The sequence below is a fragment of the Ambystoma mexicanum genome, chromosome 1q, assembly GCF_040938575.1.
Source record: "Ambystoma mexicanum isolate Mex_15411 chromosome 1q, UKY_AmexF1_1, whole genome shotgun sequence".
In the NCBI taxonomy this organism is placed as follows: Eukaryota; Metazoa; Chordata; class Amphibia; order Caudata; family Ambystomatidae; genus Ambystoma; species Ambystoma mexicanum.
This window is the reverse complement of record NC_090922.1, coordinates 1121217245-1121245115: the sequence shown is the minus strand read 5'-3', so window position 1 is coordinate 1121245115 and position 27871 is coordinate 1121217245. Positions and strand designations below refer to the sequence as shown.

The 27871-nt window shown below is 44.1% G+C and overlaps 1 protein-coding gene across 1 annotated transcript in view; it reads right to left on the bottom strand.

Annotated features, from left to right (window-relative positions):
* Positions 1-27871, bottom strand: part of LOC138542778 (serine-rich adhesin for platelets-like) — a 385335-nt gene that overhangs the window by 253336 nt on the left and 104128 nt on the right. The window contains exons 12-16 of the mRNA XM_069641863.1: positions 21333-21593; positions 18770-19030; positions 15317-15577; positions 4654-4914; positions 1095-1355 (exon numbers count right to left, since the gene is read on the bottom strand). Of these exons, the coding sequence (XP_069497964.1) occupies positions 1095-1355; positions 4654-4914; positions 15317-15577; positions 18770-19030; positions 21333-21593 (1305 nt within the window). The remainder of the gene's footprint in view (positions 1-1094; positions 1356-4653; positions 4915-15316; positions 15578-18769; positions 19031-21332; positions 21594-27871) is intronic.

Here is a 27871-nt window from a genome sequence, read left to right as displayed (position 1 = left end):
GGCCTCAGGCCTGTGGCATGTGCTTAATTCGCTGATCTCGCTGAGCTATCCTGTAGGCTACTGATCTATGCAACACACTGTAAGAGTAGCCTCACTGCTGGGTAAAATGCTTCATTTGAACCTTTGCATTCATCTAAGCTTCCCTACATGAAAATACCCTGATCGACCACCCTGAAGTATCAGACTATGACCACCAATTTCTGAGCCCTCTCCTCTTGGGTGGCTGGGATGATTTATCCTGCACGCTGTTCTGATCCCCTGGTTTGGTGAGTCTGAAAAGCAAGTGTAACCCCTGATTTGAGGGGGGAGGCCTTAGGGGGTGCAAACAGAAGGATAATCATACCAACGTGGAGCACAAACCTTTTGCGATGGGGTGTGAGTGGTCCGCGAACTGTGCTTAGCAGCAGCGAGAGGGACTCAATTTCCCAGAAAGGACTGAGAGCCTAGCTCCTGAGCTAAGCGATCACCTCAGACATGGGGCCAGTTGCCATTTCGCAATCATGGCCAGCTCGACACATTTCTTCAAACTTGTAAAGTTGACACATTGAGTATTATTACATTGGGCAACAAAAACACCTATAGTCACAACACTCGAAAGAGTGGGGAATCCGGGATGAAGCGCCCGATTCATGGAATTATTTGCATAGTTTAAAGTGTCTTTGCACTGCCAACACAAGCCGTGATTCATGGAACTGTGCGAGGTGTATTTTTGCAGCGCAAAGTCCGTGCAAAGTCAGCGCATAGTTATTTTTGCAGTACAAAATGACTTTGCACAGGATTTGCACTGCAAAAATACACTTTCCACAGTTCCATCAATCAGGGTCTGTGTCACCAGTAAAAAGTCACTTTGAATCGTGCAAAAAATTCCATGAATTAGGCCCTTAATATGAGGTAGGATATAGAATAAACCCATGTGAAAGGAAACTCTATGGTTCGGTGCCAGGCCTAGAGAAACTGACTGTATGTGTTCTGAGTTCTAGCACCCACAATGTATTTAAATTAAATATTTGGCACCCCACATTTTTAAAACATATCACACAGAGGTCAGAGAAATGTCAGAGAAAGGCAGACAGAGAGTAAGACATCTTCCTCACCGCTTTGGAGCTCTGCCACAGAACTGGCAGCACTTTGGCACGTTGGGTTTGACGCGATTATGATGACGTAGTAGATCTTGCCGCACGACAGGCCGCTGACAGGACAGCCTGTCTGTGTCGTGTTGCACGTGTGCATCTCTCCATCAGCTGACGTCACTGTAGATGAGTAAGCCTCAGCTCCCGGCACGCTGGCCCAAGACAGGATGGCCGTGTTGGAAGCACAATCAATGTTGGCTAGCACAGTAGCTGGGGTGCAGGGAGCTGAACATCAAAAGGCAAAGACAGTCAACAAGTGTGAATACGTTTACAAAGTATTGATTGGTCTATATGATACATAGCAGAGTTGACTATAACATTTGCCATTTGAATTGGAATGTGGCCTCATCTTCAACTGCGTCGACCTGACAGTGAGGTGGAAAAGGCAGTGTTTAGAAGTCTTGTTTTATTTGTGCAGCTTCTGAAACTCTTTTCCATTTTAGAAGCTTAAAAGGATAGTTCACTCTAAAATTTTATTGGCTAAAAAGATGCCCATAATCAAATATATATATAAAAAATATTTTTAAACAAAGTTCCTATGTAAAGATTTGAACAAATGAGGCTCACACTCAAAAGTGTCAAGCACTAGGAGGCATCCATTTTGTGAAATTAATGAGCCTCTTATGCCTGTTTTAAGCTCTGCCCTCGCAGCACTAATGAAGCAAAAGCTAGCCAGCTGTAATACACAAAAGCTACCAGTAGGTGGCTTTTGGTTCATTATTGCCAGAGAGCAGAGAATGCAGGCAGGAAGGCTGCATGCTGGTATGTGCTTTTTAATTTGTTTTTCTTATAAAATCACAGCAATTATAAATTCAACTGCGTTGTATTTATGATTGGCGTGGTTTTCTTTCTAAGTTTCTCGGGCTCCTCTGTGACGGTGGAGCCCGGGAAACTTAAAAAGAAAACCACGGCAATTCTAAATACAACCGCGTTGTATTTATGACTGCAGCGGCTTTCGCTTTGAGTCTCCTGGGCTCCCCTGAGCTGGGGGAGCCCAGAGACTCAAAACGAAAGTACTGGCTTTTATAAATACAATGTTGTTGTATTTATAAATGCTGTGGTTTTCCCAGGAGACTCAAAGCTGAAGCCACTGCAATCATAAATACAACATGTTAAGTTCTGATCTGGCTGCAGTAAACAAAATCTTCCAGTAGGGGGCTTTTGCAGCTTGATTAGTGCTGCCAGAGCAGAGCTTAACATGCACAGAGGAGCTGCTTGAAATCACAAAATGGATGCCCCCATGTAAACACGTTGAGCCTCATTTGCTCAAAACTTTACATGGCAACTTTCTTTAAAAATATGTTTTACATATAATTTTGATTATTGTCCAACTTTTGGAACAGTAAAACCTTTGTGCGCACTATCCCTTTTAAGTTCAACCCTAGTGTTCCCACCTCACTGTTGTAGGCAGAACATAAAAATATCTTTTGTGTAAACAATGTTTCTGCCCAAAGATTGACCCTCTGCTGCACGTGCCCATGCAGACACTATGGGCTTAATTCATGGAACGTTGCACTGCCAACAGACACCCTGATTCACAGAGCGCTGCAAAGTGTATTTTTGCAGAGCAAAGCCATTTTGCACTGCAGAAGTACTCTTTGCACTGCCCTAAAAGTTCCATGAATTAGGCCCTCAATCTCAAAGGTGCATGTCTCATTTATGCTCCTATACACTTTATGGAATGTCTCTAGGGCAGCAACCAAGTTCCCACAAATAGAAATGATTAAAAAAAACTTCCAAAGGCAGTGCAAAATAAACACTGTTCTATCAAACCCAGACATCTGGGACTCTGCTTTAAATTGTCAGTAGAGGCAACCAATTGCTACTAAGGCACACACCATTCAGCAAACCCCAATGCAAGAAACTACCAAAAGAGGGAATAATGGCACGTCTCTGAGCTGGATGTGTATTCATACACATTTATCATCTGCCACTGCTATACCCATAGATTTTGCCTTAGTAGGTTAGCAGTATCCAAATGAACCAACGCAACACTTAGCCGGCCTTGTTGCATTAAATTCCATGGACCGCCCCCTGGGCTGGACATTTCCCGTGTTCTGATTTCTCAGGAGAAAAACTGGGCTTTCCCTGGGCTGCAGAGCTTGCACTGGCACCTCTGGCCAATTCACTTGGCTCTTCCTATTTTTTTCCTTTGCAGGTTTTGAGGGAAATCCTCTGTTGCTAAATGCAGCTTACCAAACTGTCATGTTGATGGCTATTATTTCATTAATGCTGGATTGCAGCATCGTTTTGCACTTGGTGGAACTTGATTAGGTCAATACATCACCAGCCGACTGCAACTACAGCAATGAGGCTCCTTACCTTTTGCGGCACGAGTGAACACATCTCCCGCCCTCTTCTAGGCAATGCTCTGGTTTCTCCTTGCACTGCAGATTGAGTTTAATATTCTTTGAATGACCCTTTGGACCACTCAAGATCAATCAGCTGAGGCTGCCTGGCTTGCACACCCTGTGTGCTGTACTCACCAATCAGGCACAGCTGTGTGTCCTTGGCAAAGATTTGTCATTTTGACGCCATCCTTGCGGAAACCTCTCTCTTCATCTTTGCGTGAGACTGAAAACCACAGAGGGTCTCATTTCGATTAAAGTTGTATGGGTAAAATGGCGGTAAAATGCAGCAATGGAATTACTGACACTTTATAGCAACGTTCCCCAACCAATGTACTACGAGTTATGTAGGTGAAGTGGAGGATTTAGCTCCAGCATATCGTTGGGGGTAAATGCGGCTCTCCTCCGAAAATCAGCAGCTATATGGCGGTGGAATTACTGCTCATGGTAAATTCCCCAAACCCCTCTGGGAGTACTATAATCTCTAACACCACCTTGCTACTACACATAATCACATGATAATTCCATGGGACTGAGTGGCTGTAATGGAATTACCTGCCAGGCTCGTAATGAGGCCCATACTACAGTTCAGAAAAAGTGGCTGTTGTGAAATCTTTTAGTGTTTTTTCCATACATGTTCGGTACTTGCTCTCTGCTCTCCACGTCTGACCCTCGGGAGCCCCAACCACGCCACATGTCCAGGATATTCAGCGACTATTTTAATAACAGAACTATGTGATCACTACGCCAACCGTAATATCGACTACGAAAATGGCGACTTCCTTTACTGTGCGGTGCAGTGATCACATAGATCACTTGTTCCCTGCATTCCCCTACAAGCTCACCCCCAAAGTACTTACCTTCTCGGTGGCACACTTATGTGTGTGCCATAGACTCCCCGCTATTGCTGCGTGGTCAGTTCCCACCAACTTACATGGTGCTGGCGCCGTATGGTCTTTTTTTGTTTTTTTTAACTTTTATTTCTTAAACTTTTTTGTCCGCCGCTCTCCATTCAATGGGAGCAGAGCACAACCCTGCTCCCCTTAGTTGGTGTAATGGGGGTCAGGAGTTTGTACTGTGCAAAAAAAGGCACATTATTTGTAATGCCGCCATGATTGTGGCAACATTTTGATACTCCTATTGGAAGACCTCCAGATTCCCAGAAGACGACTTACCTGTTTGAAATGTAATTGTGGAACCGGGTAAGCTGCTGCTTTGATCATTGACTGCATAGATGGTGGCGTTGTACGTCTGGCCGCACGGCAGCCCGGCGGTGCTGCAGCTGGTGTCAGATGAGTTGCATGCAGGTTGCTCTCCGCCGGGCCCTGTTAACGTTGACTGGTAACTCTCAGCTCCCAGCGTCGCTTCCCAGGAGAGGGTGGCCATGTTAGTTACACAGTCAATGTTTACGCCCAATGTCTGTGGGGGGCAGGGAGCTGCAAAAGAACCATCATTAATATCATTTGGGACCGAAAGACTATTTCTGAAAAAGAAATATTTTCTAGACTGTAATGCCTTGCCGAAACATATTTGTCCAAAAAGTGAAGTCTGTTGTGTATATTTTGACATGTTATGGAACCAGTTCTGATGCAGGATATTTTACACAGATGCTAAAGTTTCGAACTACCATGATCTTTGGAATGTGGCGTCTTAAGTGCATTTCTGCCTTACGGTATCTTCACTAGAGAAGATGCAATAAAGAGGGCATGGTGTGCATACACTCTTTGAAAAAATGTGTTTCACCTTTTTCATTGAGATATAGAGAAAAAGAATAGAACAATTAACACATGTGCATGCATTAGCAGTCATCAAAACAGGTAAGAGCCCCCCCCTACTCCCTCCATAGAAAAGAAGTAACACAACGTAAATCACAGCAGAACACACAACACAGCAATAGCTCTGGGGATCGCAGTCTTGTGGTTCATCAACATTGTGCGTACACTCTTTTGTCAATGAATACATACAGAGTAATCACAACATTCTAGAGCAAATCTGCAGATGCCTGGATCATCTTCGAGATGCTCACGTGAAAATGTGATTCACAAAGATTTGCTCATGGGCATCAAAGAGGTTCTCCAGGCCGCTCCAGGGGGCTCCACCTTTAGGCCTTGTGAATCCGCTACAAGGCAGCACATGAATATTTGAGATGCTCTGGGGGCATCTCCGGTTTGCTCCGGCGCAAATCTCTGTGAATCGGGCCTTTAAAGAGGGGAGCAGCGTCTAAAAGCTACGCTCTGCTTATGCTGGAGCTCATAGACGGGGCGTGCCGTGTCGCTTATTTCACGTCAATGCATCAACAGCATACAGTAGTACACTGCGTCATTTCTGCATTCATTCGCTAAAACCCTACATGGTAACTGTGTTGAATTAAAGTTGGCGCCTTGATTTGAAGTTAACCAGCGCTACACCTGTGGAGCATTTGTCAGTTGTGTGTGTGCCAAAAAAGGGGCACCATACCTGAGACAAATGAGTGTGGTTGGGCCTCATTACACGGTAGGCAGTAGCCATGGTGCTATTAGTGCCATGGCTACCCCCTTACTGCATTCTGTGTCCGTGTTCCCGGAATGGGTATTCACCAGGTCATTCCGACCTTGGAGAACCCGTTAAGTCCACATTCCGGGAACCATTCCCCATTCCCATTCGAGCCCCCATAGGGCTCAATGGGGATGGAGCTAATAACGGTACTGCAATTTGCGGTACTGTTATTAGCTCTGAAGTCCCTCAACGGGTCCCTTCCATAACGCCTGGTAAAACCAGTCTTTAGGGGCGGGACCCGCTAAGGCACCTCGTAGTAGGGCGGTAAGGGATTACCGGCACTGGTGCCCTTACTGGTGCCGGTAATCCTTTACCACCTACCGTGTAATGAGGCCCGTTGTCTCCATGGGATTTGGAGTGAACATAAGATTTATTGCACATTTTCCAGGACAATGGTATCAACAAAAATCTTCCATGAGGGTCCTATTTGCAGGTGAGTGAGGACAAAACACTCGTCATTCCAGTAATTTTGATAACGTAGAAGAAAAAAAGAACGAAGAAGAAGATGACAGAAAGGTCCCAGAGCGGTAAAAATAACAATGTGACGCATCTGGGGCGACTATCTGGGTGGGGAGCAGCAACGATTGCAGTGAAGACGCAGGTGCACAATGTTCTGCCTAAAAACTAAACACCCACACTGACGCAGTATTTTGAGATTTGCCTTTGTTGCGCAGTGGTCCGACTCTGGACTGAGGTGCAGGCGATGATGATTATAGCCACTTTCATGATGGTATTAACTCATTCCTTGCTCTCCGCTGGACACACTCGGATTTACAATACATAACTAGGCGGCTGCCCGTGCGAGACAGGCAGCCTCTTTCAAGTGTGGCGCAAAGCACGTGGCTACGCCACACTCCATACCACAAATGGAGTGGCTGTCCGCCTCCTTAGATCCTGCACTCAGCTGAGATACATGTGCATTTGAACGTTAGTCTGTCCCACACAAAGGCAATTGTTCTGGAGGGACGGCAGCTTACATGGCGCAGCTTAAATATCCGAGCTCTGTGGTAGGTATTCATTTCTGGGCAACACCTTTTCGAATAGAGTTCATGAAAGTGAGGCAGTGCGCCGAGGCAGAGGAAGACTCGGAAATATGCTGCTTATTATGATTGCTTTTCAGCTTCTACTTCCATACTTAAGGCAAAGTCTTGGTTTCGGCCAAGCTTGACGATGGTAAGGCTTTAGGTTCCTGTTTTGGCACCACTCCTAAAGTGCATGACATGTCTGCAGGTAATCCAGAACATGGCAGCCCGGCTCTTCGCGGGCCTTACTGCTGGGAATCAGTGGCTACCACTTTGAGGGGTCGCTGTGTGCTCCTAGAGCTCATTCGGCTCGCTCTCAGACTTCAGGACCACTGGGCGTGCATAAGGGTCGTCCTCTACTGCAGTGGCACAGGCAGCAGTGAAATGATGGGAATCCTGCCCTGTTTGATAAAAGCAGTGGTCCAAGCATTTCATCACAATTTCCGTTCCAAGTTGACTGGTTTTACCAAAATGATGTGGTGAGGTAAGGAGGAGCCCATGTGTTTGTCATTTATTAGTTTCACCTAAAGTAAGTTTGTGGCTTGACTTTGTGATGGAACGACGACTGCCCTGCAGGAGCACAAGGATGAATACTGCCTTAACCACCTATTCAGCCCCAAACCAGCAGCAATCCCAATCATAAAGGTGAAACGGGCACAAACAAGCAATAGACATCCTTCAACTTTTGTATTAACGTGGCCCGAGGGCAGGCTATATTCTCAAGAGGGGTGTGAATGTGATAACAGTAGCAACCCAAACATCATTATTACAGCAGTCCAAAATAAAGGAATGTTCAATCAGATGAGACGTTCTATAAAATATATATACTTTAATTAAACACACTAATATGCAATAATAACTGTCTATAAAAACACTATCAGCAACCCACCCATGTGGAAACAACACACCATATGGGGGGAAGGCAATGCATCAAAAATAATGTCTTCAAAATCATATATATTGTTGAAAAAGGTATAAATGAGTGACCTAGCAGCCACAAGGGTCCCAAACAGACCAAGAAGGCTCGGTCTCTAAACAATACTTTTCACAGTGCCTGGGCAGTTTGACAGCATCAAAAAAAACTTCAGGATACTGTTTCTGCAGATTCGGATGCAGTGAGTAATGCTAGCTCAAGCTTTGAGCTGGTGTAGAGTCAGTTAGAAGTGGTGGCTGTGTGCGGTATGAAGGCGGTTTTTGAGCAATGCATTTCATAGGGCTCACCAGGGACAGTTTGAAGGTGGAGCCAGTTCGAGACATTGGTAACAGTTGGGTTGATGAGTGACGCAATGCTTCTAGTGGTTCAAGTCAATATTCAGGCAGTTGGAAGTAGCGGATCCCCATGGTCCGATGCGATGATGGAAGAGGTGGTAGTTTGAAGTCTTTCTAAGCAGCAAGCTAGTTGTTCGAGCTGAACAGGTGACTTTCTCTGCTTGGAAAATGCAGGGATAAGCCAGTTTGATGAATGCAACAACAGCAGTCTGAAGAAGGTTCAATGAGGTGCCAAAAGCAGCCCAATGGGTCTTGGTGGTTTGAAGACATTCAAATGCACTCAACTCTGGCCCGATGATGGGTTGACGCTGTAGAATGCAGGAATCCACCTGTTTTACTTCATCTGGTGCTGTGAACCTCAATTCAGGGGCTCAGGGACATGATTGGTCCTTGTTCTCTTCAGTCCCATTTAGGGGATGTTAGCTAGCACATGCAGGAGTCCTTTACCTCCAGTGAGTAGCCTGGGTACAGTGTAACTGGTAGAGAGTGCAGGGTTTCATCCAACAGAAGTTCACCCCAAATGCACCCCGGGGATAAACAGAGATAGCCTTTGCCTTGGATCACCTGCCCCCACTTTACAACTGGAGGACTTTGAAAAGACTGTTCTTCCAAAGCGTCCAAAATAATTATTCTCATGTCCCTAAAGGTCCAAAATGAATAAATCAAACAGTTGGTGACCTCTTCCTTATAAAGGAAAGTTGCCTCAGGGCTTTGGTAAAAACAAGCCTGCTTTAAGGGGTCCAGTAAATGTTAAGTCTATCAATTGACTTTTACCTTCTTCCATCATGCTCTGGAGTGCTGTAAGTGGAGGAGACAGGAAGGAAAGAGAAGTCCACAGAAAACCAATGGAATGGAGGAACCATTCCTCCATTCCATTCTGCTCTGTTGGATTGTCCAAACTGGCCCTCTTCCCAAGCCTGCAACTTCCAAAGGCCCTTTGGTATGCAACATCCTAGTGTGAGGTTGGCTCTTTTGTTCAGGGAGTGCCCCTTTGAAGATTAGTTCCCAGACCTCCTCTGCTGCTAGCTTCCTACGCTGCAGAGAGCTGTTACCTGATCTCACAACGGATAAAAAAGAAGCAGCTCCACCTGCCTGTTGCCCTGCTGGTTGCAGAAGAGACAGGCAGTCTAGAGAGAAAACACAGCCTGTCCATGGTTGGTCTGGGCTCACAATGTTGGCATGAGTATGCTTAAAATCAGATGTGGCTTTTAATATTTATGTGAGCTGCTCGCCATGATACCAAAACCCAGGCTGGCTTATTATTCAAGAAGACCCTGCCACCAAGCAGAGGTTTCCTATATTCACGACAAGACAAAGGTACTGGTACATCAAGGGTTGGCCCATGTGAAGTATAAATGAATTAGAATCATTCACCCGGTCCAAGCACATATAACCACATGGGTTATGAATATTACATGCAATTGTGTATATTAAAACACTCCTTCAAAAAGAAAGCATAAAGAATTGTTGCGGTTGAAATTAAACTTTATATTAAAAAGGTGGTGCATATGGAAAAATCCAACATGTAAAAACATATACAATCAATAACATAATTTAATTTACACATTCAAGAATTGAGTATAGAGACCTTCGGACAATAAAGATAAAGAACAGTACATAACGGAAGAACATAAACCAAATCTAAATTATAACAAAAATCAGTTATTTGTCACTTTGGTGCTCAAGTTAAACCAAAATGAAGAATAGGGTTAAGATGAAAATCAATTACAGTAATAGTGACAGTGTTCTTGCTGAAAATTCAAAGGTTAAGCAAGTAACCAATGTTGTTTTACAATTATAATAAGTTCCCAAACTCGAAATTATTGTGTATTGGGATTGGGTCTGCCAACGCATCAGGGGGAACAGACAAACGGGTTAGAGAAGCTTTGGAAAGAAGCATCCTAGCCCATCGGTGGACGGTGCCACACAAAGAAAAAGGTCCTAATTGGCAAAGTGTTTTGTGAAGGACCTCGTATCCCCTCTGAGAAGTAATGCGTTTCGGAGGAACAAGGTCAGTAGACAGATACTCTTCACATTGAAGGAAAGTACTCCGCCTTCATCAGGGCAGTAGATAGCAGGACCCTCTACTAAGTAATCAAGATTTAAGCCGTGGAGGGCTTGGCAGTTCTAAATAGGTCTGGAGTTTACACTCGTACCCATGTGTGGGGGTGGATGAGAGCTCAAAAAGCTCATGCAATGCAGATGTCATCATCATAGAACAGACTCACAGGCTGGGACCTGAAAATGTGTCCTCTCGAGGAAATGTATGGAGAAGAAAAACCAAATCCAGTTAATGTAAGGACTCCTGTGTCCTGGTTATGGGAAATCTCGGCTGTGAAGACATCGGGTTGTTCGTCTCTTTCACAGGCGTTCCGAAACGTGATGTTTTGAGCAGGGAGAGTGAAGCTCTGTGGTCGTTTGCTGTAAGTGAGGGAAAGCGGAGTGTCCGCTGTGTGTGTCCCTCGCTATTTTTATGGTTTTGGTCATAGGTGCACATTTAAATGCAACCTAGATCTGAAGTGACCTTGCTGTCACAGCAACTGTCAAATAAGACATCTGTGATCTTTGCACCAGCTCCATGCCACTGAAAAGCAGGAGTTGCAGATCGGGAGACTGATGCAGAATGTGTCACTAGTATTTTAGCATGGGCGTTTCTGAAAAAGGGGGTCTATATAGCAGACTACCCTTTCTGAGATGGAATTTCCTGCATCATTAATAAAAAATAAAAATATCTAGTGTAACGCTCACCTGATTCTCGCAGAGGCGCCGGTCTTGACTGGGCGACTACCGTATCTTCAAAAGTGATGTGTAGCACCCGGTTGGCTCTTTGGGCTGGACCTCTGTGCACTGTATGCCTGACTCGAAGACTCGAAGAGTAAGATGTCTTAGGTAAGTGAACGCCGAGCTCTCCATCTGCCTTGGGGCAGGGTGCTGTAACCAGTTTCTTCACTGGATAGGTAGTGCAGGCCTCTTGACTTCAGAAGACTGCTGTCCGTCGTTTACTTCACGAAGGGTGAGTTCCGAATATTTCAAATGTCTTTAAAAGTCTTTTGTAATGCTGTCTCTTATTTTGCAGGGTTCCGGCGATGGCGGTTGACTGCTGAAGTGAGTTGAGGATGGACCCGTATGCGGAATAGAAGCGCCTGGAAGCGCGTAAGTAAGCGCTTGTTGCTTGCTTCACGATGCGCACTGTCCTTTTATTTTGCAGGTACCAGTTCGGAGCTGCTGAAGGATGCCGGAATGCCCACTGAGTTCGGCGTGGATGGAGTAATGGCACGTGAGTATTTAACGTTACCCAATGTCTTTAAACGCACCTTCTTTTGTCTTACAGATGCGGGAATGCAGTGCGATGACCTCCGGAGCGCGTGAAGAGTAGGTAAGCCTTTGTCTTTCAGATGCAGGAATGCTGTTGATGACAGCCGATGGACCAGGTAAGAGATGAGCTGTCACTGAAGACCGTAGTGCTAACCTGTTCTTTCTTGTCTTTATAGATGTTGCTGAAGACTGGATTCAGGATGGTAAGCCTTTTTCCTTTAGGCCCAGGATCAGATGCAGAAGACACGATGAGCGTTCTGCTGCAGAGGATTCAGAATAACGCAAAGCAAGATTCATCCATCGGGTGTGGTTTAAATAGCCTCCTGTAGTGCTTAGGTGTGACATACAGCTGGCGTACCATTAAATATTCTCTGGTGCGGTAGGTGGCATTAGTCCACTGCAGTATGTCTGATCTAGAGAATAAGAGACCCTTACCTTCTTAAGTGGTGTATATTAGGGTTTTATGGAAATGGCTGTTTGTTGCACAGCCAGCGATCCTTTATGACAAAAGATATAGTTGTGAAAAAAGTGGCACAGCTACATTGATTTTAGAGAATCAGTGATAGACTTTAGACCTAGTGCTAATGATACAGCAGCAATCCCTTCTTTGCAGCTGTAGAAGCCTTAGGCAGATATAGACATATTATTCTGCTGTCCTTTGATATTAACAGGGACACCCGAGTCTTGATTTTTTTGATGACTTGTCACAGATTACCCTACTAAGTAGCAAAATAAACAACTAAGCATAAATAAACAAATAAATAAATAAATAAATAAATAAGGGCCCCTATTAACTGGCTTCTGGGAACCTACTTGTATATCCATCTGTCCATGTATGTTCTTTTTTTTTTATTGAGAGGAATAAAGGATTGCTTGACAGATGACAATGGCAGAGGCAGACTCTTGCACGGTGTTCCCCCTTCCCGGCACCCCTCCCCTAAACCGTGTTTTTCTCACGTATATGAATAGGGCAGACTTGAGCCTGTGGCCTCTTCTAACGTTCTTCATCCCATGAGCACTACCCACCAGTGTTCCAGATTAGATTTTGAGGTGGGACTATTTTACTCCCTATTTTTAAACTTTGAGAGTAAATGTGATTTTAAGAGAGTCAAAATGACTTTTCTCCTTTGCAAGAGAGTAAAATGGTTGCGACTTCCAACCGACATGTGCACAAACTGTGTGAAAATCATTGCTATGCGGCAGCTTTCTGCATGGTGACAGAATACACCTTTCATTATTTCTCTAAGGTCTGGCCATGTGATCTCTCCTGTATATATTTAAATGTAGAAATCACAAAAACCTAGCCAATTACACAGTGAAGCAAACATGAATTGTATAGTGTGTTTTGAGGTTCGATAGCAGAATTGTCTTTTTAGGTTTAATGAAAGTCCTCATTTCCTGGAGCTATCACTACCTAATGGTATGCCAATGTTATCATACAACAGTGCACAGAGGCAAGGACTAAATGCTAAATTCTATATCTAATCTAATGGCCAAGTGGTTATTTATAATGCACTTTTGGCAAAGAGCTCTACATAGAACATATTTATCACAATTATCACCAAACCAAAGTCGGTACTCCTTTATCGACCTCAAAAGGATGAAAGGCTGAGTTGGCCTTACCAGGATTCGAACCTGCAACCTACAGATCACGCACAGATTGCAGCAACGAGTGCTCAACAGGCTGAGCTATCTTATTGGCTAATATTCTTATTCTTCAGAGGTTGGTTAACTGAGTATCGACAGGTCTAATAATAACAGTACCTGGATGTTGGATAAACCATTCATGATGCGCAACATAAAGTTAAATACCTATCTGGATTATCACTGAGACAGGTTTTGCTGGGTTTCTATTTCAATTACCAATGTAACTTTAATTTGTTTGTTTTTGAACAGCGCTTGCACTTCCTGGAGAGTCAGGTTTTGGATGTTATAATTGTAGTCTTGAAGATTTGGGAGGCTAGAAATCTGTGATTGGTGTAATGACAATCACTCACCCTTGAGCAAAGACTCTGCTGCCACTGACCATTTATAGTAATGTATCCCATTGACTGCAAGGTTGAATGGATGTAAACTAGATTGTGCATAGTCATCATTTTACACACTGTTTTTATAATTAGAGTGTAAATTAAATTATCAGTATAAAAATGATGTGCCTCTGCATGATTATGCACACAGTACTGGAACTCTGAAAAATATAACTGTGCAATACTGGTTTGCTTTCACTGGGGAAAAAAGCATAATTAGTTACAAAATATTAATTCTCAATTGCAACTTAGTTTTCCATCGCATTAATTATACAATCATAAAATTCTAAGAATATTAATATGCACAGTGCTTCTGTTTGCTCCATGAGCATCAACACAGCAGAAGCTGAATGGAAATATAGCATTCCTTTTATCACAGTCTGCAGTTTCTTTTTTTGAAAGGCTTCAGAGAAATACTTCTGTTTCACAGGTGGCTTGCAATTACATCCATGTAGATTAAAATCAAAAGAAGCCCTCTGGTTTCTGTCAAGTAACCTGACCTTTGAACTGCCCTCTGCTCTAAACCTGTGTTTAAATGTACAAAGAAAAATAATAAAGCTGTCGTATTTACAAGATTTTCGTTTTCAAAAAGGCCTAGTACGCACCTTAGTTGGAGGCCTGCTACCCACCTTGTGTTCAGTACAGCCCATACACATGTTATCTTGTTTACATGATACAGCCTGGTGATGGGCTCAATGTTTTACTGCAGTGGAGGGCTCTGGGTTCGAGCCTCTGGCCATAAGACTTTGTCTTGGACATGAGGATCCATTAGCAAATGGATGAGTGGCAGTGTATTAACGTGCTTTTAATTGGATTGTGAGTGTTATACACTTTAGGTAGTAATACTTTGTTTGCATTTCCCATTTTACAGGGCGATATAAAACCATGTCTGCAAAAATAGTGAATACAGCATAAAGGATACTACATACAAATCATAATGCAATATTACGTCACAGCTAATACTGATCATAGCTTCATTTGTTGGCCCTCATACTGCAATGCGATATGAACAGTGGTGCTTGTCCACAAACGTATGGTTTGGGCGCTTTGCCACATTCTAAATCCTGGTTCTAAAACTCAGTGGACGACTTGCCATCAAGACATCCACTGCTTATAAATGTCAGCCTTCATTTATTATACAGCGGCATTTGCTAGGTGATTTGGAATAGTCTTTGAACATCGCACAGAATAATCCTTGGTAAGGAATATATAATATCAGGGGTTTAGCACCTGTTTTAGATGGCCAGCAGGCCCCGATTTTAATCTGGTGCAAAATTATCGAATTCTAACGATTTATGAATTTACTCAAACTGAAGTTGAAAGTATCAAAAATAAAACAAAACATTGGTTTAGTTTTAATATTGCGATTGTTACGTACCATAAAACACATGTCTGGTCTAGAACATTCCCAGACTGTTCTATATTTGGAGCTTTACATGGTTGTTAAAAAGTGAGAACTATGCTAGGGTACAACCTTTTGATCTTCAAGACATGCTAATTCCATCTTTACATTGTTCAATACAAGAAAACATCATGAAATGATTACCTCTCTCAACACACCATCGCTTTTTGTACTAAATTGTTCTTCACAAATTACCAAAAGAAAACCCGCATATTTTTTCAGAGCAATAACTTTGGTATGATCGAATTGTAAGCGTGCTGTAGCTCACCGGTTTGAAATTCAACAGGCGCACTGGGGCCGCTGCTTTGAGTATCACCAAAGGCGCTGATGGTAGCTTGGTAGGTCAGGCCACACACGAGGCCACTGATGTTGCAGGTTGTAGCGGTGGTATTGCACGACAGCACCTCCCCGTGCGGCCCAGTCACATTTGACACATACGTCACGGCTCCAGGAGCAGAATTCCATGACAGCTGTACCACACCGGTGGCAGAGACGGTCGCTGCCTGCAGATGCGCCGGGATGCACGGAACTGCACATTTAAAATAGAAAAACAGCGAATGAGCGTGAAAAAACCCTCCTGCGCCATATCAATGTCAGAAGTAGTGCACTGTCACCTGATGCCCAATGAAATCATTAGGACAATGAATAACAATCAGGAATCTAAAGAACAAGTGATAGCAAGATTCCCTGCACTTTCAAAGGGCTGGGCAAGCTAAAGGGCACAGTAGTTAAACAGCACATTAATGAAGACATCATGCCAGTCGACCAACACCTGCGATGGTTAGGTTTTCATCTACAGAGCAAGGTCTCAGAAGAACTCAAAATGCTACTACAAAACAATATAATCGAGAGAACAGAGGACCCTCACCACCAGGGTGACACCTCTCATCGTCGTCCCCAAAGAAAATGGAGGGATACTCCTATGTGTAGACATGCGCATCCCAAACATGGCAATACAGAGAGAGAGAGACATCCTGGATCAAAAATCGAAGATATGATTGAGAGACTGAACAAAGCATCTTGCTTCTTGAAACTTGATCTAAACCAAGGGTACCATCAACTAGCTTTCCACCCTAACTCCCGATCGATAATGTTCTCAACACATGAAGGACCCTTAGGATACAAAAGGCAAAACATCAGCATATCATCAGCTGCAGAGATCTTCCAAGAGACTATCAGAAGAATACTACTCCCCATAAGGAACGCATTCAATTACAGTGATATCTTAGTATTTGGAACATCACAAGAACAGCACAACAGAGTGTTCAGGGAAGAATGAACCATACTGCAGGAAAGGGACTGACACTCAACAGAGACAAGTGCAAGATCAACAAACAGGACCTAACATTTTTCTGACACATTTTCTCCGACAAAGGGATGGAACCAGATCCTGAGAACATTCAGGCAATAAACAGCCTCCCCCTCCACTACTGAAGTGCAGTCATTTCTGGGGATGGTCTGCTACTCTGCGAGATGCATTGAACATTACAACACCAGGACTGACCCTCTCTGTTAGCTTCTAAAGAAGGAGGTGACCTTCCACTGTAGCGCTGTCTGACATGACACATTCATACAAATTCAGAAAGCACTCATAGGAGCCAAACAATTGTCGTATTTAAACCCAGGATGGCACACAGAGATCACCATCGACATGAACCCGGTCCGTTTAGGAGCCATACTCACACAAAGTGCATCCCCTGAAACTACGTTAAGACACATCATCACATACACCAGCAGAGTGCTGTCAGCAACAGAAGCTGCCTACTCACAAGCCGAAACGGAAAGCTGCCATGAAGCACTTCCATCACTTTATTAAAAGCAGACATTTCACCCTTGTAACTGACCACAATGCTTTGCTATCCCTATTCGGTATAACAAAGACAAAAATGCAGCCAAGGATCGAAAGATGGGGCATCCGTCTTCAAGAATATAACTATCACATAATCCACAAAATAGGGGGTGACCAAAACGCATCCGACTACATGTCCAGACATCCAAGAGGGTTTGCAAACAGTGCCCTAGAAGACAGGGCAGCACAATATATCAGGTACCCAGAAACAAATGCACTTCCACCCACAATGTCCATGGAGACGTACCTACAGAAATCAGTTGAGGATCCTACCATCAGATTGACGATTCTGACAAAAGAAACCAAATGGAGAAACCACAAAAACATAATACAGACACAAACAGGGGCTCACAAACAAGAAATAGAGGAGATGTCAAAGATACACACTGAGCTTGGAGCCACAGAGGAAGGACTCCTGCTGAGAGGAAACAGATTAGTAGGGCCGGAGGTATTGAGAAAAGGAATAGTATGCACAGCTCACGAAGGACACAGAGGAATGGTGAATACCAAAAAACTCCTGCGAAATCAAGTGTGGTTCCCAAAAATAGATGAAATGGTTGAGCAAACAATAAATGAGGGCCTAGCGCGTCAATGCACCACCACCAAAGATCTACCGATACCAATAACAATTACTAAAATCCTGTCTGGGCGCTAGACAAGATTTGCAGTAGACTTCTACAGACTCCTAGCAGAAGGAGGATACCTCCTAATAGCAATAGATGAATATTCACGATACCCACTTGAAAAGAACTCACCCTCAACTGCATTCTCACATGTGGATGAAATACTGGACGAGATCTTCAGCAAATGGGACATTCCGAAAGTCGTAAAGACCAATAACAGGCTACCCTTTCATGGACCTGACTTTCACACATTTGCTTCCCACATGGGTTTCCAACACCAGAAAATAACACTGCTGTGGCCGCAAGCCAACGCTATGGCCATTAATTTCATGTCATCCATCAAAAGAGACATACAGAAAGCTACCATTGACAAATGCCAATACAACATGCCTTATGCCACATGTTGAGACACTATCAAAACACTCCACATGAGGCAACTGGGCTTACCCCCAGCAGACATAATGATCAAGTATCAGCCGAGAACATGACGGAAGAGACATCACAGCCTCAGCGACTCGATGGAAGATGAACTATGGATAAAAGACTTGGTGAGAAAACAAACAACGAAAGAGAAACTTCATAGCAAGAGAAACGTGAAAGAGAGAACATTAACCCCAGTGAAGCAAAGACAAACAAGAAAAACAGACTTGAAATATGAAGCCACACCATTCGTAATCACAGCACAAAAAGGGACCATGCTCACAGCAGAGGCAGGTGATCACAAGGTCACCAGAAATGCCTCGTTCTTCAAACACCTGAGAAGGCCTGAGGAGGAAGAAGAGAGGGAAAAGGAAGGAGAGGACAGCGTCTGAGAAGAACTGCCCTCGAAACAATAAGAGAAGGAGGAACCTAGGACAAGCTCAGAGAGTGAAGATGTACACACACATGGATAGACCTGCAGTACCCAGCAGCACATCAAAAAGCCACGCAGACTGCTAGAAGAGGGAACAAAGCAACAACATAAGCCGGGGGGAGATGATGTGTCCCCACGCGTGACAGTGCTGCCTTAAGGCGAGGCCCCCTTTAAGAAAAGGGGGAGGAGGACAGTGGCAGGGGGGGAAAACAGAATGGGAAGAGCCGGGAAGCGGTAGAAAGTGTAAGAATGGAAATAAAGGGGTTGCATGCATACAGTGGCTCTGTGCCTTTATTTCTACTCTGAGCTCAGTGAGCCCCAAATCACGAGGGAATCAATAAGAGGACAAATGAGTGAAGTACTTTTTTTTTAAACTGCACTTTTTTGCACAAATACCTGTCTGAAATACTTGTGGCACGCTTTCGGGACTGTGGCATGTGCTATCATAGGCAGTGACGCTCGCACTGAAGACCTGTCCACACTCCAGGCCTACAATGGTGCAGGTGGTGGCCGTGGAATTGCAAGTGCGCACCACGCCGGCCGGTCCCGTGACGGATGCAAAGTACTGTAACACTCCAGGGGATGCAGTCCAGGTTAGCATTGTGGTGTTGCCTGCGTCCAAAACGGTGATGACCACGCTCTCTGGCGTGCAAGGAGCTAATGGTTTGAGACAATAATAGTAATTAGTGAAAGTGCGGGCAGAACACCATCAAGCCAAGACAGCGGATTTCGAAAAGCAAACTTCTGCTATGCACTGCATCTTACACAAGCTTCCAAATCAGAGGAAATATGCTAAATTGGTGAGAATTGCCCATTGTGTATTTTTTTCAGGATTCGTCTTTTTCCACCAAAATGAACACAATTGTTTACAGTTGCCTCACCTGTTTTTAGTATGAAAATACATGGTGTAATTCACAGTGTTCTTTTATATGAGTTTCCTAAGAAGTGCCTAGCAGCAAAGCTGATTGGTTCAGCCTTTTTAGCCATCTGGGAGCAGCCTCCTTTGGCACTACTTTCTCACCCTGACCCACCCCCCACCTGCTCAGCCCCGAACAACCCTCATACCGCTGCATTTACCAGCACCTGAGCTGATCGAATTATTTCACACCCCACCCTGCCTTGGTGCAGCTCCCTGGCTCCTTCTCTTCCCCCTCCCCATGGCAAACCCACACACATACTAATGCACAAACACACGCGAGCACACACGCGCACACTCACGCGTGCCTGCTCCTCCTCAGCAATGTCTTCCCTCTTCCGGGTTTCCGGGCTGCTTCCGGTTTCAGCATCTGACCATTTATGCAGCATTTCCTTGGCAGCCTTTTTTTAAAGGTAGCCCAGGTCCAGGAAATGTGGCCTGAAGACTGAATGGCGCCAGATTGAGCGTTCCATACAAGCCAACCCTCCCAATTTAGGTGGGATTATCGGGATTTTTCTTTTACAAATGTAGCTATTTTTTAGTTTCTCCCCCTAAAAATAATTCTAACCCCAAAGCAACCCAATGGAGCATTCAACTCTCCTGCTTTTGGTGGCAAAATCTCCCTTATTTACAAAGGAGACAGAGCTAGTTAATATAGATGCCACATGTACACAGAACTCATAATATTGGAGTATCTCAACAAGGACCCGTCATAATTAAAAATGATTAATATCAAATTTAATGAATCACAGATTTTTAAAAACAAATTAAATCATACGGTCCACAATATGTACATACATTTTGAAAATCTACACCACAAACAAAGGACATGGACAACAGTTACGTGACAAGCTTTCAATAGCTAGTTGCCAGTGTGTCAAGAGTAAACACACCGAACACCAAGCGGTACGTTTTATATACAGTTTTTTACGACACTTCTTCTTGCCATCTTGTCCCCTCTTCCTTGAGCGGACTGGGCTTCCCCTCCGCACTTGCTGCCCATATGGCGACCATATGATTATTTAGAGGTTTTTTACCATTAGGTCTCTTTCACCATTTCTATCTCTAATTATCTAGGGAAGGCACCTCTGCCGTTCTTCGGCTCAGATAGTCGCTTTGTTTTGGCGCATCTCCGGCTTTTTGAGAGCTACCCATGGCGCTCTTATGGATATCTATATTTGTTTATCCTAGGTTGGACCGGATTCCGGACTCCTACTTCCTACTACCACTCAGTAGAGAGCACCCACAGGCATCACTAGAGGTATTTATCCCCTCTATTTGTGATACCTTTGTTCATAGTCAGAACCGGCAACTCCATTTGCTATTTGTTAGCTCATCTCTTGCCTTGTTTGTTTGTTTTTTACCCCACAGATGCCAAGAAATATTCTGATATTAATATTTGTCTGTTGATTAGAATTATTTGGTTACGTTGTCATTTATGTTTCTCCTGATGAATGTTCCATACCTAGTTTAGGAACTGAAACATGTCGAGCCAACACTCTGGATTGTTACCAGAGTGACCAATTTGCTGACACATTTAACCCTAATTAACTTTGGGTGCGTAAAACTGTATATAAAACGTACCGCTTGGTGTTCGGTGTGTTTACTCTTGACACACTGGCAACTAGCTATTGAAAGCTTGTCACGTAACTGTTGTCCATGTCCTTTGTTTGTGGTGTAGATTTTCAAAATGTATGTACATATTGTGGACCGTATGATTTAATTTGTTTTTAAAAATCTGTGATTCATTAAATTTGATATTAATCATTTTTAATTATGACGGGTCCTTGTTGAGATACTCCAATATTATGAGTTCTGTGTACATGTGGCATCTATATTAACTAGCTCTGTCTCCTTTGTAAATAATGGATTACTGTCCTCCCGGACCTAGATAGAGTATACGTTGTTAACTCTCTATAGTCAACGGTATACCGGGCTTCCTCCCCATATAAGTTGTGGCAAAATCTCCCTCCATGGTGCTGCAAAATGTTGGCATGTATGTAGTCCTTACCTATACACCATACAGGTCTTCCTAGTCCTTACCTGTCTGAAAGGCTAGCGCTGGACTGGTTGCACTCGAGCACAGACCATGAGCTGCAGACACCGTGAGCTCGTACGCCTGGCCGCACTGCAGGTCGCTCATGGAGCAGGTTGTGTTCATTGAGTTGCAGTAGTGAAGGACTCCTCCGTATCCCGTCACTGTTGATAGATACTCGGCGGCTCCCAGAGAACTCTCCCAGGATAGTAGTGCAGTGCTTGTACCGCATTCCAGGTTCACTGTCACATTTTGGGGGACACAGGGAACTAAAGAGGAACAATGCAAAATTAAAATTCTGCCCTAACATGCTGGATCACAAACAACAATCCAGAGAATTGCAATGGAAGCAAATAAATAAACAGGACAAATTTGCTAAATCTACTTGATGATGGTAGAGGATGGTCAGATTTCCCCCAGTGTCGGTGACCTTTGTCTCATTGACGTCAAATGTGGATGGCGGGCCCGACCTTGCAAACTCTGAGAAACACCTCTACATGTGCGTGGACAAGTGAGAGGAAAAGGCGCATCCGGGACTGAGTTCTGACAAGACCTTGGGGATTTACGCAGTTGCTCAATTTACACATATCTAATGTAAAGCATAAACAGGGTAATGGCCGAGCCACAGAGAGACCCCAAATTGTTCTCCACTGCCAAATGAAGGAGGAGTAATCATGACCCTACCCTTCCTTAGGTTCTACCTCAATCGCCGATCCTTGGTGGAACAAGGTGATTTAAGATGTATTTTACTACTTTTCCCAATCACTTAATTGTCCAATTGAAATGTTTTCCTTTGATATTATCGTTAAGTGCTACTCAGTTTGATTCTGCCTGAAGAGAAATATTCAGACCACTCAGATTCTAGGCAAAGGTCTCCTGATGGCATGGGTAGAAAATGATTCAAATTTCTCTTTGCGTATTCCCAAAACCGACCTCCTCCCCAATTAGGCGGCTATTCTATGACGTGAAAGCACACGGCTTAATATTGATAACAATAAAGATCCATAAATCAAATGATACGGCTCACTGGAGAAGTGATTGGTTTAATCGGTGCGTGTGGTTTCTACAGGACTCGTGTGAGCTATCCTCATTCCTATTAAGCATATCTGACGAAAGTGAAATAGTGCGTTTCCACCGAGCCCGTGACAACTGTCATGCCATGAGTTCTCGTCTGCGGACAAGGCCCCGATTTCCCCTTCACATCCTGCCAAGGGCCGCCTCTATGAAGCCAATCCCCTCCCCCTTGTGCCCTCTTCGCCCCTGTGCTGTTGGCAGCTGAGGGTTGTGGGCATGTGTGAGCATTTCATCAATAAACAAGGATAAGCATCTTTTAGACACATGACATAAAGCGCCTTAAAGCGGCAGCCATGGAGTTGGCATACACAGAGAATGGAAGCTGGAGAGATGCATTTAATCTCTAACTCCTTGGCCACATTACTATTTATGATAACTAACTGCACGCTGTCAGTTAGTGCCTAGAGTAAAGATTACACTGAGGTCAATGCATGGTAATCTTCTGTGAAGAATGCCATCCTTCTGTACTGAGGATGGAGTTCATGAGTCTTATTTACAAAAGCATTTTACAATAGGGCAATCCCATTACAAATGCGAATCAGGTCCTATTTTACTCCAATGATGCCGGACTCCCCGGCCTGCCTCACCCTCCCACAACACCGACATGCTTCATGGAGAAATCCCCTCAAAGCAGGTAAGCTTTGACAGGATAATCGATTGGTGGATATGGACAATCTGAACGAAAAAAGAAGCTTTATTTCATGATAGCGCTGACTCCATTTGTTGAGCATGCCCTACCCACAGTTTGCACAATGCACCACAAGCCTCAGTGCTGTCAGATTAATATGGTGGGTATTGGCATAGCATAAAAAACTATGAACATAACAAAACATTACGTGGGGCTGAATTGCCATTACCATCCAGTACAGCTTTTTTTTTTTTAAAATACAATTGCTGGAGAGCATCTTTGCATTGATGAAAAGCAAACCCAACCAAAGATGATCCAAAGAGGAAAAAAAGGGAACTAAATCAAGAGCCCCTTTTCGCTTTCCCAGGCAGCAACAAGGATGATTGGGGACTGGATGCAGCTGAGCAGCAAGGCAAAGCACACTGCATGAAAATGAACCGTCATTACCTCCATGTCCCTCTTCCTCGTCCCAGTACTTACGTGTGAGGTCCCAACCTTCAGTTCAGAAATCCGTTCCACTTTTTAATATACCACATATGCCCCACCTCTCGCCTCTGTGTATATAACACTCCGAGCCTCCCACAACATGTCAGGATAAATGTTCCTGAAATCCTGACAGGATCTATCAGTCAGTGGCTGGGCTGCCTGCTCCTACCCTCTCTGCGCTGTGCTGGAAGGAGCACCTGTATTTCTCCCTTCTCCCTTCATGTGTGGCTGGGCTGTGGGTCCATGGGAGTCATGATGGATGCCTCCTGGGCCTTCATGCTGGGCAGGGGACCTGGTTGAGGGTTCCTGGTCCTTGGTGGCCCGGTGTGATGGTTCCTTCGGAGCTAGCCAGTCCCTGGTACTACCCGGGCCAGAGAGTCACTCCGATCCCAGGCATTGATGAGTGTCGAGCCGGAGGTAAGGGCTTCGGTTTACATTGGGACACTGTTTTTCTCATTACCGGGTTTGTTTCCTGGCTTACACAGTTACAACCTTTAATATTTCTGCCCCCCCCCGGGTTCACATTGGGTACTGTTCGACGGACTACATCCATTAGACAGTCCACCAGTTTGTTGTCTTGGTTGGGGGTTCAACGCCAGTAAGGAGGGCACCTATCCCTGCTTTTGGTAGATGGATTTGGCGAGGGATTCCTTTGGGCTCTTCAGTGGTGTGGGTTATGGTGCTGGCCTCTCTATAGGATTGGTCGACTAGAGTCAGGGCAGCGTCTTAGGTTGTGGCGCACGGTGTGCCTGTTCAGGTTGTAGGCAAGGAGGCAACTTGGGCCGACCTGATTACTTTTGCCAGATTCTTTCGCCTCCACTTTCATGGGATGTGGTCAATCACCTTCAGGGATGGGGTGTTGAGCGTTGGTACACATCTTCAGGGGTGAATGGCTGTGCTGTCTGGTAATAAATTGGTGATGGGGTGCTGGATTTGAACTCTGTTTTGGTCTGCGTTTTTCTTCATCTTCATGGACCATTTTTCACTGCTATCTTTGGTTGGCATAAAAAGTAAGTACTGGGATGAGGAAGAGGGTCATTGAGGTAATGACCCAGCTACTTATCAGTACTCTTCATTACTCCTAGTCCTACTCTTCTTCCTTCTCACAGTACTTGCGAGCCTCCTCACCCGCCCCGGTGAGGCATACAAAACTTCCACGTGATAGGAGGTATTGAACCGGCATTTTGTAGAAGACTGGGACTGTTATGTTCTCAAGGGAGAGGGATGGGGCATATATAGTATATTAAAAAGATGGAATTGATTCCTGAACTGGACGTTAGGACCTCACAAGTAAGTACTGTGATGAGAAAGAGTAGGACTAATGAAGATTACCGGTAAGTAGAGGGGTCATTAGACGAGATGAAGGTGGGCAGCAAGGGAAAGTTGGAGAAGTAGATGTGGCCTGCCATCAGAATACTCGGATCGCAGGCTTATACTGACAGATATAGAATACAAATCAAGCATTACCATTGGCTGTCGCACCTTTTGTGGGTGCTGATGCGAGACCAATACATGATTGGTGTTTTTGGGAGGAAGGATAGCTCAGGGGCAACATGTTTGTCTCGGAAGCAAGACAATGCAGCCCAACACAGGTTTGAATCCTGATCTCGTGCTTAGAAACCATTTGCTGGTATTTAGCACGTTATAAAAGAACAATTATAATAATTCACTGGATGCTGCTTATGGTTTGTCTTTAATCTACCTGAGTTATCAGTCATTCTAGAACTACAATTTTGGATTAACAGTTCTAAATTTCTGATTCAACATACCTACTCTAGTTTAATATTTTATTGTTTTGGCTACACTATACTATCCAATGACTTTTCTCACATATTTTATATGCCATGGGTGCCTCCAAGGCACACATGCCCAAGTGCTGTGAGGTAGCAATATTTCATTTAAAAATGTACATACCACTGTGGTAGCAGCATACATGGTGCCCATCCCTTATTCCAAGAAATAAAAGACACCCAGGAGGGGACACGCCCCTGGTATACACCACAAACCAAAAACAATAAAGACAGACCTCCAACATGACTCGATACAAGAAAGACAAAGAAACAAGAAAGGAAAACAGAGAAAGGAAGGAAACTGCACCCAAATGGAATGGAAACCACCCGTCAGAATTCCTAACACCCAAAAACCTAGTGGGGACACCATTAAATAGACTAATCATACAGACCAAGAAATGAACAAACACTGAATACATCTCACGATACCTCTCCACCTACGACTCTAACACCACGGAAAACAAACGACCGATAAACAATCCACAAACAATAACTCAAACAAACCAGAACCCCAACAGGACGCGTAACAATGCATATCAAAAACCAAGAAATAGCAACTCGGAATGCACCTTCGGTAAGACCACAATAAGATTAGGGGAAAACTTGAATCCATAAATATACAGCCCCCTTACACAACCAAAGACGGGACAAAAACCTACACGTGCAAACAAACAACCAACCACCAAGAACCAGAACCATGAAACCCCTCTGTCAACTTAATTGGAGACCTCAGTGAAGAGACAGAGCCCCCAACCATAATATCACCAAACAGCAAGAAATGAAAACCCAACAGACCTCACCCCGGCTGGGATGTATGAAAGCATAGACTTACAAGGAAAAATAGACATACTGCACTTCAGCTTATTCAACGTAAGATCTATAGCGAAATACAAGACTGAAATGTGTGACCTCCTAAGCGAGGGCGACACTGATGCACTCTTCTTCACAGAAACATGGCTATCAGACAACTACAAGACATTCCCCCAGGAAGCCATACCACACAATTTCAGACTAATACACACCAACAGAGAAAACTGAAGAGGAGGTGGAATCGCAATGGCACACAAAAACCACATCTGCGCCACACCACTCCCTTCAATGGACATAGAAGACTGAAAATCCCTCCTCATCAGGATCAAGCTCAAAGACCAAACCAACATACTGTTCCTTCTGATCTACAGATTGCCTTCCTACAACCCAAATCCTTCAACAAAGCTCACTAACTCCATCGCCAACCTATCCTCCTATCATGATAACTTAAATCGTCCTGGGAGATTTCAACAACTGGTTTCGAATGAGAGAGAACAAAACCACAGAAAACTCACCCACCGCCCTTTTGGAAACACTCCACTTCAAGCAAATAGTGAAAAGATCCACCCATAATGCTAGACACACCTTGGATGCAATCTTCTGCAGAGACAGACTCTCTGCCACCGCCCCACCGGTTCCGATGATATGGAGTGATCACCACCTGATCCCATTCACCATCAAACTCCCTACCTGCATACTATCTGGAAACACAATATTGCACTAACAAAAGAAACTGGAAGAATTTCAACCTGGAATCCCTAACGGAATTACTGGAATCAACTAAACCAAACATCTCCAAACTAAACAGAATGACCTCTGACTCATCGGAAAAAAGCCTCAACCATGGATCAAAGAAGCCCTAGACCAAGTAGCACCAGCAAAACATTTTAAAGCAACTGCAAACAAATGGCAGCAAAGTGGTTCACATAAGGACTGAATGAACTCAGAGAAACAAACCACAAACTGGAAAAACTATGTAGAAACCATTACAATCAATCTTGCAAACTAAAATAGAAACAAAAACTCAGAATATACAAATCAGCAGTCCTTAAAGCAAAGAAAATACTACGCCACACGAATCTAATCGCCAACAAACCCACAAAAGGAACTCTTCAAAATCATCAAAGAAATCAAAGACCCTACGCCCTGCAACAAAGGCATCATACCATCACAATCACTATGTGACAACATCACCAACTACCTAAGAACAAAAACTGAAGCAATCAACAGACCATTGAAGCAAACCATGCAACAATAAACACAATTACAATTACGGAACCACCCACAACCAACAGTCCACTAACCGCAGCCACTCTTGACTGAAATGATACCAACATCGCCGGATCCCCCACCACAGCATCTTACTTCCAGCTACTGATGAACCTATCCCTAAACATAGGAATAGTACCAACATCTTTCAAATCAGCCTACATAAAGCCACTCCTAAAAACAAAACTCGTAGCGTGGAAGACCCCACCAACTACAAACCTATATCCAATCTACCATACCCGATGAAGCTACTGGAGAACCATGTATACAAAATCCTACTCAACCACGTAGAAATGAACAGAATACTTGACCACTCACATGTCAGCTTCAGGCCGATGAGAGGAACAGAATCAACACTTCAATCCCCAAGGGACGACCCAAAAATAAATGCTGACAAAAGTACACGATTTGCCCTCATACTACTGGTCATATCAGCCGCGTTTCAAACAATCAGACGCACAACACTAATTGAGAGACTTGAGGAATGCAG